This window comes from Halichoeres trimaculatus, unplaced genomic scaffold (assembly GCF_033239565.1).
Source record: "Halichoeres trimaculatus isolate MK-OKI-2021-1 unplaced genomic scaffold, fHalTri1.1 fHalTri1_scaffold_22, whole genome shotgun sequence".
NCBI classification, from domain to species: Eukaryota; Metazoa; Chordata; class Actinopteri; order Labriformes; family Labridae; genus Halichoeres; species Halichoeres trimaculatus.
The window spans coordinates 9652422-9666314 of record NW_027437200.1 but is presented as its reverse complement, the minus strand read 5'-3'; the positions used below and the strand labels follow the sequence as shown (position 1 = coordinate 9666314).

Sequence of the window (13893 nt, the reverse complement as noted above, 5' to 3'; positions counted from 1 at the left end):
CTCAGATGTCATAGTTTAGTTAATCTGGAGGGAATGTTTCTCCCCATGGGACTGAGCCTCAAAAGTCCCAACGGTGTGACCGTGGAGTCATTTTGGTAATTCATGGTTCAAGGCTCTGGAAGTGAGAATGACTTTGCTTCATGTTAACACCTCAGCCATTAGACCACAAACTTGAAAGGAATTACTGTTTATTTATTCATATATATTTTTTACATTATTTTTAGGGAGGTTTATACCTTTCATGAGACCAAAAAGGACAGGGGGCAAGAGTGCGGAGTGACATGCAGAAAACAGACCATGAGCTGGACTCAAACTCAGGCCACATGCTCAAGGGCAAACCTCATAAGGCACAACCTAAAGCGCTAGGCCATCTGCGCCCCGCTCTCAAGGGATTTATGTTTTTTTGCCATTTTACTTACTGTATATTTAATTTAAAGTCATAATTCTGTAGTTTTGAGGTGGGATACTTGAATCAAGTGTCAGTTTTATTGAGTATTTAAGTATTTTTATAACACTATAAACAAAAAAGAAAAAGAAAAAAATTGATTGGGGAACACTTGGTTTATGTTGATTTTTAGCACCCCCTGTGCACAAAACGGCCACTTATATGTCCTTGCTGATTGGTCATATTCACACGGATGCTGTGTTTTTCACAAAATAAAAGTAAACTTTTTTTGCAAAATGAAATGACTCACTTTAACTTTATCTAAAAAATAAATGTTGATTATCCTTTGTGTCCAGCAAAAAAAACTCAGGAAGTGAAAAGAGAACCCTGTGTTTTTACATGACCAAACACAGCATGGGCAAGTTTTTTTTTCTTTTTCTGGTAAATTCTGACAAAACCTGATGGCTTAAATAAGAAAGAGATTAACAGCATTGATTTATGCTAAAATAGGGAAATTATTTAAAAAAACAAAACAAAAAAAAACAACAACAAGGTTTCTGCTCGACAGTAACTTTCTAATAAAAAAATATGAGTGCAAACTCCACAAAGAACGTTTACCTCACACAAACAGTTTAATGCAATAAAGCTCAAAGAAAGAGGCAAACCTCTGGGGAATTTTTTGTCGTTCTGGTAAATATTTCATGAAATATCAGACGGATGACATATGTTTCTGAAGCACACTCTGGTCCACTCAAAGAGCTTAAGGAAGAAATTCTCCCAAAGAAATATTTTCTTTAAGAAATTCAAAAATGCGGGACTGAGACCAAAAATAAAAAAAAGAAGAAACAACAAAAAAATAAAGGTGCAGCCTTCAAAACATTTACTTTTGTGCATTAAAAAAAGACTCCACATAGCAGGACTTAAACAGCATCCACTCATCTTCTCTGACCTCTCATGCCGCCCCAGCTGTGGGAGTCTGGGTCCACTTCATCCTCCACCATTTCAGCAGCCTGTAGCAGCACAGGAACACATAAACAAAGACCAGTTAGACCATCAGTCCGATGATCACTGGTCTTGATCAAAACCAGGACTCATCTGAAAATCTCAAAGTCACTGTGTTTGACTCACACACATTCTTCCTGAGTGACCAAAAGGAAACTTTGTTTCGAGAAAGGAAAGAAAGTAAAATTAGAGCTAAGAAGCGAGCTGAGAGGGTGTTAAAGAGTGTTTGTTGTCCAGATGAAAGTTTAACAGGATGGGACCTACACAAAGAGCTCAATGAGTCTTGAATCTTCTTCTTGACACTTTTATACCATTAAAAAAAATCTTTGCAGGCAATACCCTTCACTCTCTACCTCTTTATCTTCCAACCAGTAGATTTCTTGTGAGCTTTTAGTAAAAACTAAACCACTATATTCCATTTCCACTGAGTCTGTTCTCCTGAATACTACAAACTGCACCTTTAACCTCTTCAGACCTTGTCTGATGTCCTTTGTTTAATGGGTATTTTTTAATTCACCTTGCTATTTGGGATAGGTAAGACCTAATTAGTATAATAACTAAACTTGGTCAGTTTGATTATTTGTGTTATGAGTCCTCAGTTGGTTATTTGTTAGTAGTGTTATCGTACTTAAAAACATTTTTTTTCACTAAAATGGGTGTAATGTTGTGATTTCAGCAAATGATGAGGTGGCCAGTTGGTCAAAGTTTTAAAAAATGAAGTATCATGGCTCTGAGTGGCAGAAATGTAATGTCCACATATGTGGCCACGGGGTCTTAAGAGGTTAACACTGTAACATTCAGTGTGAGAATAAAGAACTGAAAAACTCTTCATTCTTTCTGCACCACACTGAATCCAGCACGTCAACAACACTGACCAGTAATGTCAGCATGTGAAAAACAGCTCAGCATACTCGATTCCATGAATCCATCGTGACTCCTTTGCTTTTATTTCCTCCTCTAATCTGTTTTGTCTGCCTGTCCTAAATCCATCAACAAACACAGAGGCTAAGCAGTAATATCACATCAGTGGACGATAGACTAAATACCCCCAGCGTCCTCATAACAAACCTAAGCCTTGCCGGTGTGGAGTGAACGGTGCTGCGTGACCAAGGAGTCACCTGAAACCAAAGCTGTGAGAGAAAGGCTTGAGGAGAGGTGGAGGACTTTTCTGCTCCTCTGAGGTTTCCTGTGTTGATTGGTCAGTTTTTGGAAGTTTGATAAAGCTTTGGTGTAAACATATAAAGTGACTGGTGTGTTTGACTTCTGCAGCACTGTGGGTGATTAAGTTTGGATAAGAGACTTGAATTACTGCCTCAGGGCTGATCAGGTTGAGTTTACTGCCACACAGGTTTTACCCACAGTCAGAATCTTTGGATGGATAAATGACTGTGAATGACTCGACAGCCCCTACGGAGTGAGGCCTAAACATTTAGAGCTCCCCCAAACAACTGGGTGTAGTAGTCTCCTTAATGATGGCACAAGGCTTTAACTGTGGAATCAAAATCAGGAATTTGGGCCTTCATATTGGAAACTATTCCCTTAGAGTCTTACTCTGATGTTTAATAAAAAAAAAAGATTGTAATAATCAACGTCCAGAAGAGGTGGCAGCATCAACATCAACTTGTCCTCTCATCTTCTCATTCCTCATTACTTTCTAATATGAGACTTCACAGTAACTTAAAACTTTGACAGATGCACATCAAACTTTCTTAGGTTTAACTTCAGGTTTAAGATAAAGTTTGTACCATATTTGAAGACATGTTTTTCAGGTTTTTCTAGAATATCAGCTTCATAGTAAAAGATGGACATGAAACCAAAAAATCTGCTGTTTTGGAGACAAACTGACACCATCTAGTGGCCTTACCTGCAACTGCAAGTATCCCCCCCAACCTGACTGAGCTCTACCTGCAGACCTCCTGATATCTGTTGCTCTGACTGTTTATCCCTCTCACTATGGTGACATGCACACTCTGTTGAAATTCACAAGTCACTCTGCGCTGAGTCAAGTGCAAAACAGTTGTTAGTAAGACCGCCAACAGAAATTAAACACACCCCCTGCTGTGCTCTGGGTCCGCCAAAGCTCTGGGTCTGTTTTTTATTGGGCCTGACCTGAATATCACAGAAACAAAAGGACACTGAGAGCGGCTCTTATTTGATAAGCGTTAGAGGATTGTGTCATTTTGGCTGGATGGGGAAATATAAACCTCTGTGCCAGATGTGACCAGAGTGGTTATGATTAGGAGGAGGTGAATGGAAAAGGTTTGGGGTTTCTATCATTGTTGTAGCTGTAGGTGCTGTTGGTTGTGACACAATGCTCATTAAATTAATAAGAGATCTCATTGAACCTTCTTACGACACTTAATGGATCTATCGCTGTGGTTTAAAAACAGACAGTTTGGAAACAGATCTGCACATTCGACTTAAAAAATAAGAGCTGTGATGGTTGAAGCAATTGTCATTTAGAAATACTATTACATTTTTTTAGCAGCAGCTTTAGCTTCAACTTTCCTCAGTTTGTGCAGTAACCATTACCTGCAACACTGTGAGCATCTAACTTTTCAGTTTTGTTCTGGGCTTTTTCAGTCTTGGTTTAAATATTTGTTAACAGAGCAGTGAATTTAAGATTCCCTACATGTAGTAGCTGTTGCAGTAACTTCACAAAGCAGCTAACTGGATCAACAGTGGACCTGGAGGGGCCTCATGGATGCAATCACCGTGTCCAAACTATGATGCTAAAGTTGGACACTTAGAAAGTTAGAAATGGGAGCAGGCAGGAAATATCTCATTGCTGGTCTGCTTACTCGTGTTATTAACCCAGCTAAGATAACAGCTCCAATCAATGTACATGATTTGTCTACATAACATCATGTAGAACAGGGGTGGCCAACCTGTGGCTCGGGAGCCGCATGTGGCTCTTTGCCTTTTGGTTTGCGGCTCTTTGATCAATTCATTAAAAAAAAAAACAATTCTAGATATGTATATTGTTATGAGTAGTGGTGTGCTGATCAATCTAAAATATTGATATATTGATGCCTACTTTGGGATCAGTATTGATCAATACTTGGATGATGAGATTGATACTTAAGTTTCGGTTTCTCTTCTCTAAATGCGCTCCTCTCAATCACTCATGTGCTCATAGCTATCTAGATAGATGGATAGATAGATGGATAGATAGATAGATAGATAGATAGATAGATAGATAGATAGATAGATAGATAGATAGATAGATAGATAGATAGATAGATAGATAGATAGATAGATAGAAATGTATTGCTTTTCATTTTATGTAATTTCGTTTATGTGTGAGAGGAAGTGTGTCTGTAAGACCATGTGTGTGATGAAACTCAAAAACATATTTATAACACACATTTATAAACATAAAGACCTGAATGAACATATTTTCTCTGCAGCTAGACTCAGAGAACTGAAGGTTATGTATAGACCCCAAACACTTCAGAGACGTTTTCAAAAGACGTACTTGTCTTTCATGATGCTGGCATTGAGCGCCACAGTTAGGATTCTGAGGCGTGTTGTTTGATACGTTCTCCAACAAATTTCAAGGATAACCTTCTTTAACCTTATTAGGACTGCAAAAGTCAGCTGTCAATCAACACTTTTGTCAACTCTAGGCTGGGATACCCTTGTTCCCTTACATCTGACTGCCTTCGTAAGTCTCTACAGACTCTTCAGCTGGTCTAAAGTGCTAAAACTCAAGTATTGGCTAAGACTAGGTAAAGCATATACAATCTGAACTGTATGTTTAAAAGCATGCAGATGACCTGATCCAGTGGACAAGGCCATCAAGACTGCATCTGAGATGCTTCAAGACTTTGAACAGAAGAGCGAGCATGTTGGATGTTTTTTCTAACATCTACAATGAGTTCCATGATGTCAGTGACGCCGACCAGTAACAACACAGTGCAAAAGTAACGGGAGAGAACAATCAAACCAATTGGTGAAGAATGAAGGTTTTTGCATTGGGATGGATGAGACCTGGGAAAAGTTTGTCAAGCTCTGCCTTGATATGCCTGTGTATGTTTTGTTAAGGAAACAATGAAGGAGGAATATTGATGAGAAATTGCTGATACACTCAGCAACCCCCTGCTAGCATTAGCATGAAGCTAGTTTCTTAGTTCTTCTACCATACATCTTTTTCTGAATGTTTTCAAGCCCACTCCTTCCTTTCTTTGTCATCATGCCAGTCATGAATATCGGATGGTACCAAAAAAGATGTGTTTATTTTCCAGCTCACCTTGTAGATGCCGTTCCTTCCATATCCAGGTAAAGATGCAGATTTATTGTAGGGGAAATCTGCAGAGAAGATAATGTTTCATTCTTTAACTCCTTGTTTGTGTCAAAACCCCTGATTTATGTGAAGTTTAACCCACTACTCACTGGGCGAGGATGTATCGGTGGGCAGACTGTGTGTGGATTTGCTGGGGTCTAGATCTTCTTGACCCATCTGCCCGTCAATTTCACTCTTCAGGATCATCCAGCTGGTCCTCTAAAGAGAGAAAGAGCAGGAGAGAAAGAGAAGGAGAGGAAGGGGAGAGATGGAAAGATGGAAAGAAGTGATGGATGATGGCAGAGTATGAGTTAGTGAATTAGTGAATGGATGTACAGTATTTAAGCTTAAGAAAATGGCTTGAAAAGAGAGACAGACACAAACACACACAAACACTCAGACCCACCTTGCCATCCTCCCCATCCTGCCAGGATGTTCTAGAAGCTGTAAAACAGTCACATGTTACAGGAAGTCACAGGTAATGAGCTGGATAAACAGTCTCTCAGCTCCACTGCCCTGCTCTATAAAGTCTACAGTAAATCATACCCAACATGACGGCATCAGCTGCAGACGGCATCTACAGGGAGCGATACATATACGCCAAACACACTCTGATGGAGTGTGGAGTGAAACAGGACGGAATGAAACCCAGTGACGTGTGTTCACACTGGTCCAATGGGGTTTTGTGGAAAGTTTGGGAACACCACAGCAAGATTGAGCTGTTATGACTCTGATAACAAGAGACTTTGGTCAGATACCAAGGGTCTGATACAAACTAACCAAAAGTGACTTCAGTCAGACTTTGTTTTATGACAAATTGTTAAAAGCCAACAGCATTCCCTTCAGTTTTTATAATCCCAGACGATACACGTCTCTTCTCCTGTCTCTCTTCTTGCTCTGGTGCCACCATCTGCCTAATTTTTCAACTTTTATTCAATGCAAATTTGACTCAATTGAGAAAATGTCTTGGCTATTGATTGTGTACATTCATGCTCCAACCCTTTCCATAGTTACCTCCACCAAGAGGGTTATGTTTTTGGGAGAACTCAAAAAGTAACGAACAGATCTTGATGAAATTTTCAGGAAATGTTCAAAATGGGATAAGAAAGAAATGATTACATTTTGGAGGTGATCCTGATCACCGTCTGGATCCAGGATTTTTTTTAAGGATTTTGTATCATTGTGAGATAGGGCCTTTTTCATATGTGAATATAACTCCATGATAAATGGTTGGATTGCTTTGCAAAACAAGACAAGACAAGGTCACCATAATTTCTGACAGATGTTAAAGTACGATACAGATCCTGCCAATATTCTGGACACGAAGGTCCAGGATAAGAAATATGTACTGGGTCATTATAATTTTCAACACAGTCAGGAAACAAAATTATTATACAAACCTGCAACTAACAGCAAATTGTAGCAGACAGTCTGCTGAAAGGGAGTATAACATTAAAGTAGGACTAAAGTGTTGCATGAAAATCCCAATGAATGCTAATAGTCAGGGACCATGGATCCATTTTCCAAAAGTTGGACACAAAAATCATTTCGAAACAAAATAATTAGATAGATTAATTAAATTTTATTTAACCTAAACTGGTTTGTGGCAGCCAAGCGTTCACAGTAATGTCACCTTATTGAGAGGATAATATTTGGGTTTTTCACCCACTGGTAGGGAGCATGAGCTTGCTTTACACCGCCCTGAGACAGTTAAGTTTTCCCCGACTGATGTTTTGTTGTTGCAATAGCAATTTGGTCCTGATGTGAAGCAGCTGGGGTGAGTGGTGTGTCTTTGGCTGCAGAAATGGTTGAGTATCCATGCAAGGGGCATATCTACCTATCTGTTTATGCGTCCTCTGCTGCTGGCTGATAGGTGCAACCTATACGCAGCAGACAAATCATCTTGTTCTCTTCTCTGTGCTGTATTTTCTGGTTGGTTGGGCAAGCAGAGTTGTATCAACATCCTCTACCTGGATTTAAAGCTGTTTTTTAAGCGGTGAATAAACTTTGAGCATCTCTAGACAGACTGCTTTGCAGACGATGATATCATGTATCAAAAACTGGACCAGCGGGCCAGATTTCCAGAACTGTATGTGCGGTCCACTCATTCATGACGCCACCTCACAGACCTCTGAGGTTAAACCACCAGGGAGCGGTCTTTATTTGGAACAAACAGATTTTTCTCTTTTGTTGGCCGACTGACAGCGAACGCCTCGTCAGTGACCTCATGTCTGCTCGAATGCACACAATCAAGATCCTGACAGCGGCTCGTAAATCTGTAGGAGCATGCCGTATGCAGCTGATCCCTCATCACATTTGATATAGAGGAATGCTTCCTTGTGTGACAGAGGTGATGAAAGCTCCTCGGACTCCTACGTCAGTGTGCTCTGAGTGACCCACTCAACAGGACATAACAGTGAGAAGTGAACACCATAAATAAGACGCACAAACAATGGTGAGGGAGAGACACAGTGATTGGAAGAGTGATTAACACCTCTAAAACAACCATACAGCACGGTGAACACACAGTCACAGTGAAACCACTAAAAGTGACAAATGAGCCGGTGAGATGAGTGCAGACATGCATAAACAGGATGAGTGGAATGACCACCGAGTCCCAAAGTCCAACAGTCCCAGTTTACATTGATTTGTTGCAATGTCCAATCAGGCACCGTCATGTAAGGATATGAGGAGTAAAATCCAATGATGCATACACTTTCATACTTTTTAATATTGTTTTAATCAGATGTTAGATAAAAATGCTAGAAATCAAATATTCACCTTCATTTATCTATTTTATTTTCACAGAGTCAACATTTGTTACTGCTGCAGTAACACTTGTTCTTCCTGGAGTCCAAACACAAATATCCTTTAAATGTTAAGACGCTGTTTGGAAATTAACAGCAGCTCTCTGTTTGAATACAGTATACTGTATACTGTAGTAAACTGATAATACAGTAGCCATGAAGGACCAAAGACAATTTCATTCAAACATTTTACAGAACATAGAGCTCTGTGTTTTTTTTTTTTAATTGATGATTTATTGATAATAAAGTTAAGGCAAGTTTTGTGTTTTGTTTTCAGTATATTTTCAGTATTTTGACCGCTTGTTACAACAGTGGGTATGGGTCACAGAAGAAGTGAGTGAAGGGATAAATATATATAAAAAAAAAAAATGAGAGCGAAGTCTTAATTATCATAGTCTAAATTTCGGATGTGTGATTTTACTGCCATTCTAAAACTGTTTTATCCAAGTGGACACGTGCAGTCTAAAAATATGAGACAATGTGGAAGTGCTAACATCTGATGTTTCTTGAGTTTTCGCTTGAGGCTGGCTCTGGAAGTAGACATAGACACATAGAAGTCACATACACACCAAGCCAAAAAAAGCTGATTTCACAGCAGTATTTAACCTTTTTACAGTCTGGTTCAAAAACGTCTCCTGTCTGAGTCGCTAATTTTACTATCGGCACCCACTGTACGGGGGGTGAATTTTGTTATAACTGGGCCGTTCAGAGGATATTAAGATCGTTAGCTCACCCAATCACAGGCACAGCTTAGGGTCACGTGACCGTCAGGCGCTCCATAGCTGTATGCAAAGCCTTTGAAGTTGTAGCCGATATGCTTCATTTTCCATTTCAGAAAAACGCCGGGTAGATTGCGTCCATGTTTTATACAGTCTATGGCAAGGGTGGGCAACCTGTTTGAGACCAAGAGCCACAAAAATGACCATGGTACTACGAAGAGCCACATCACACACGTGGTCTTACAAACACACTTCCTCTTACACATAAACGAAATGACATAAAATGATAATCAAAACATTTCCAATTTTCAAAACGAGATTTACTGTGTTTGTTAGTGTGTTTAAATTTCGTACTAGAGAAGAGAAACTGAAACTTAAGTATCAACCTGTACACCCAAACATTGATCAATACTGAACCCAATATTGGCATCAGTACATCAATATTTTAGATTGATAGGCACACCACTACTCATAGCTTTATATTTTTATGAATGGATCGAAGAGCCACACACTGAAAGGCAAAGAGCCACATGTGGCTCGTGAGCCACAGGTTGGCCACCCCTGGTCTATGGTTTCATCCGATAAAAAAAAATTGCAGCAAAATTTCCTGGGGCAAATTTTCCAAGCATTTAAAAACTAGTTTCAGATAAACAAATCTGATAAAGTTTTAAAACTGAGTTAATGATACTGCTGCAGCATGTGGCAGTGATACCATCTCCTGTTTGATTTTTAAGCCCTTTTATTCAAGGTGTAGTTTTACAAACAGGTTTAATAGCAGCCACTGCTTTAATAATGGGGTGTTTGTTTTGATGTTCATCTTTTAAAAAACACTGAGCTCCTTGATTTTTTTATGTCGTGTGAAATGTGTGGTTGGAGATGTTTAAGTGGAATGTGTTTCCTAATCTTTTCTGTTGATTGGTAAGAACTGTTATTCACTCGTTTACTTTTTTCACGTCTCTGTTTTTTTAAACTGCCTTGTCATGTAAAATGTCTTCTCCATAATTTTTATTGATCTGTTGGAAAACTGTCATGTTTTGACTTTCAGGGCCACTGTACACTGAGGCACTAAACCCATGGATTAAGTTAGAGATCTGAGTTACAGCCTAACAAACAATGGAGCAAATCTGCTGACCACACTGAAACGCAACATGTGTGTCCAATTCAGAAAAAGCAGAAACGCCAAAAGAAAATTTGGAATAAAACGTAATCATTCAGTCCGGTCTGAACCAGCTGTGTGTTTATTAGCCATCTCCCAGAATGCATCATTTATGTATTTAAGTTTATTGCAGAGAGAGACAGCTGCTATCAGAGGCAGGCCAATGTTTGGTTGGCTTGTGTTGCAAAAATCAAGATTTGTTTGTCCATTTGTGTCAAAAATACGACCCAGAATCTAAATGTTGGACCATGAATGGAGATCTGTAGACTCTACAAGACATCTGCAGACCGGAGAGGAAAAGGGGGAGTGGACTGGGCTGATGCGATGACTGACAGGCGACATGCAACACATCGTGCAGAGACCAGACCAGAGAAGGACGTGTTAAAGAGGAAGTAGACTGTACCATGCTGTTTGTAGATGGGGGGTTTTCTATAGATATTATCTTTGACCGTAGTCTCTGAAGATGGGAACAGATGCAGAGGAAAGAAAATGGACAAAGCCAACATGAGAAGGAGGGAGAGAAGGAAAGAGAGAATGGGGAGAAAGTAGCATGAGTTAGCAGTTATTGAAGGATGAGGTCATTTTGAAGAAGCAAAGAGGGAGGAGGAGCGCAGAATAGCATGATTTCAAAACATTTGTCATTTTATTATCAGGAAAACAGCATCTTCATTATTCATGCAAAAAAGTCCAAAAATATCATTTGTGTTTGTTGAACAGAAAGTTATTTGATGCAGAACAGTTCAATTATAGTAAAATCTCCAAACCAACAAATAGTCCCCGAGCTTCAATCTTCATGAATTAGCATTTTTAGGTGATTTCAGATGAATCCAAACAACATTGATAATTAAAACGATATGTTAAAGTTAAAATGAGCCTTGATGTATGATCCGTGCTGATAGATTAAGCGTCTCTGGAGGAACAGAGACAGAATGTTTCCCCCTCAGGCTCACTGAACCCGTCTTGATGTCAGCGGACCAACACAGGCCTCTGACAGAAACACTTAGTATAAACTGTCGCACATAAACCACAGCAGAAACATGACTCACAACAGAAAAACAACACATCTGGGTTATCCCCCCGGCTTGTTTCAGAGCCTGCCAGCATCTGAAACAATATCCATTTAAACGCAATAAGGACAATGACTCTGAAAGCCATTAAGTGGATAATCACTCTGCTTTTTTTCACACTTAATGCTTCCAACATGGAGTTTTTCTTTTCCTCTGTATGACTGACAGCGTGAACGTCAATGGGAACAATATGCTGGGTAACACAGATTTTTTTCAGTTCATGAGAGACAGAAAGGAGCAAAGGGTTTGGAGTTTAATGTCCCGTCTGTAGAAATAAAAAGTAAGTTTAATCCTAAGTGATGAAAACAATACAGCCAATGAAACAGTCCTGGGGATGAAATATGTCAGAAAAAGAGATAAAATCAAGGATTCAAGTTGTACACAAACCTCTGATACAAAAAGACCTAGATCTTAAAAACGGGTGATTTAGGTGAATTAAGGAGCTTATTTTTCCTTAAATCTTGAACCAACTCACAATAGTTCTATGTCTCAATATGTTAAAGATCTGCAGCACTGTCACATTTTTATATAACATCAGAAAATATTCACATTTATCTTATGTCCCGACAACCAAAAACATTGTTAATTGTTAAAACAAGGATTTGACTAGCTCATCGTAAAGGTTTGGCAACAACCTCTTGTAGCATTTTTGAAATTTGTGTCTTGTAATTGCAAAACCAGAATTTGCAGCACCACAGTTTCTGCTCTTGAAGAAAAAAATTGGTGTTGACTAAAACTACTTGATGGACTGCATGTTAAAATGACCATCTTCAAGTTTGAAAAAAAAAAAAGGGAACTTTTTTTTTTTTATTTTGTTCGCAGAGTCTGAAATGTAACTCTTGGCAGTGAATTTAGAAAAAAATAGAAAGCCTATTGTACCTAAACCTAAACAGGCCCTTAAAGTTCTGCATCCCTGTGCAGTCTGCTCTTTAGTATTGCTGAAATGTGCAGATGAACTGTTAGCATCAGCGCTCTCTGCTGCATGGTGCTCCACACTCATCCTCACAGGGCCCAGACCTGTCCACATACAGACGATGAGCGGAGAGTGGAGGCGTAAGCTGGTTCCAGGCAGATATGATACAAATTTTACCTTTTGACTGAACTTTTTTCCTGGAATAAGCTAAAATATGGATAAAAAAAAACATAGCCAGAAATGTACTGCAGCATAGTCACCATCAATTCTTAGCAGACTGTGTAATTTCACTCTGACTGCACGCTGCTGTCAGCTGCAGTGTTTTATTTGCATATGAAGGCAGATGAAATCTAAATGGAGCATTCAATCACGCTCATACAACATAAGTGGGCACAAAAGCTGAGCTGCCATCAATTTGTGAATTGGGCCTTTAGAGCACAAACTTCATGTAAAACAGGGCACTAGTGTACTCTAGCGGTTCATTTGCACCCTCCATGAAGCTTTAGCCCTGAAGTAGTTAGCCTGTAGCTCCTTAACTCCTTTCCACTCTCCACTCAAACCCTGTTTCCTGATCCACCCATCATTCAGTCCTCATTAAATAAAGACATAAAAAGCCTGTTATATACCTTTCAAGAAAAACAATCATCTAAAAATGAGCAAGCTAAGATAAAACATTAAATTTATCGTGGTTTTATCTGAAACATGTCAACAGCTTCCCTAGATTTACTCTCGCACCTGAGAAGAAATGAGTTGAATACAGTGGAAAATAACAGTCTCTGATGCCAAAACTGATCGGTTTGTTCAGCCAATCAGTACCAGATAACAAAATAAAGTTCTGCAATTGTTTTACCTCCACTGGATGGAGATTTCACCTTACAAATCCAAAGAAAGGATCATGGAAACTTTTTTTTAGCTGTTATGTTAATGTGTTGTTTATCAGACCTCTAACTTCTGGTTGAGTTATAAGACTATGGTTTACTCCTGCTCTGTGAGATATTTATGAACACATCAGAAAACATAAGTTGCTGGCCAAGCAGAGCGGGTGTTGCCTACCTGGTATGTGGAAATGCCGGGGAGCAGCCACGTATGTAGAAGTAGAGGAGGGGGATTTGCCATCAGAATAGGTGGATAAGCTGGGGGTACTCCGACCACTTTCACTACCTTCAGTTGGGGAAAGGAGTCAGCAAGCGGCGGATGTGAGAGGCAGAAGGGACGGGGTTTGGAGGGGAACAAAGGGTGTTGGGGGGAGGCAAAAAGGCAGCGTCAAGTTAGTAAGTTGTTTTGAGGGCAACAAAAAAAGGAAGCAGCGGTTATTACAATGATTCAGGTGACTTCATAACCCAGCCGTTCACTGTTTACACTGTTTGCTCTGACTGAAGACCCCACAGCCCTGTTAAGTGATGAGACACAAACCTACTTCATATTTTTGTTTTCTTTCTCCTGGAAACTCCTTACTAACCTTACACCTCCTCTTAAAGTCATGCTGCCAAACCACTCTAATTAGCTCCTCTCATTGCCATGAATAGAGACCACCCATTTTTCAAGGAAAGCCTTGCCTC

General features: G+C 39.5%; 1 protein-coding gene across 1 annotated transcript in view; it reads right to left on the bottom strand.

Moving 5' to 3' along the window:
- The window catches only part of ablim2 (actin binding LIM protein family, member 2), an 80398-nt gene that overhangs the window by 8029 nt on the left and 58476 nt on the right, over nt 1-13893 (bottom strand). The window contains exons 15-20 of the mRNA XM_074661788.1: nt 13388-13495; nt 10758-10811; nt 6079-6116; nt 5783-5891; nt 5640-5698; nt 1335-1395 (exon numbers count right to left, since the gene is read on the bottom strand). Coding sequence (XP_074517889.1) covers nt 1335-1395; nt 5640-5698; nt 5783-5891; nt 6079-6116; nt 10758-10811; nt 13388-13495 — 429 coding nt within the window. The remainder of the gene's footprint in view (nt 1-1334; nt 1396-5639; nt 5699-5782; nt 5892-6078; nt 6117-10757; nt 10812-13387; nt 13496-13893) is intronic.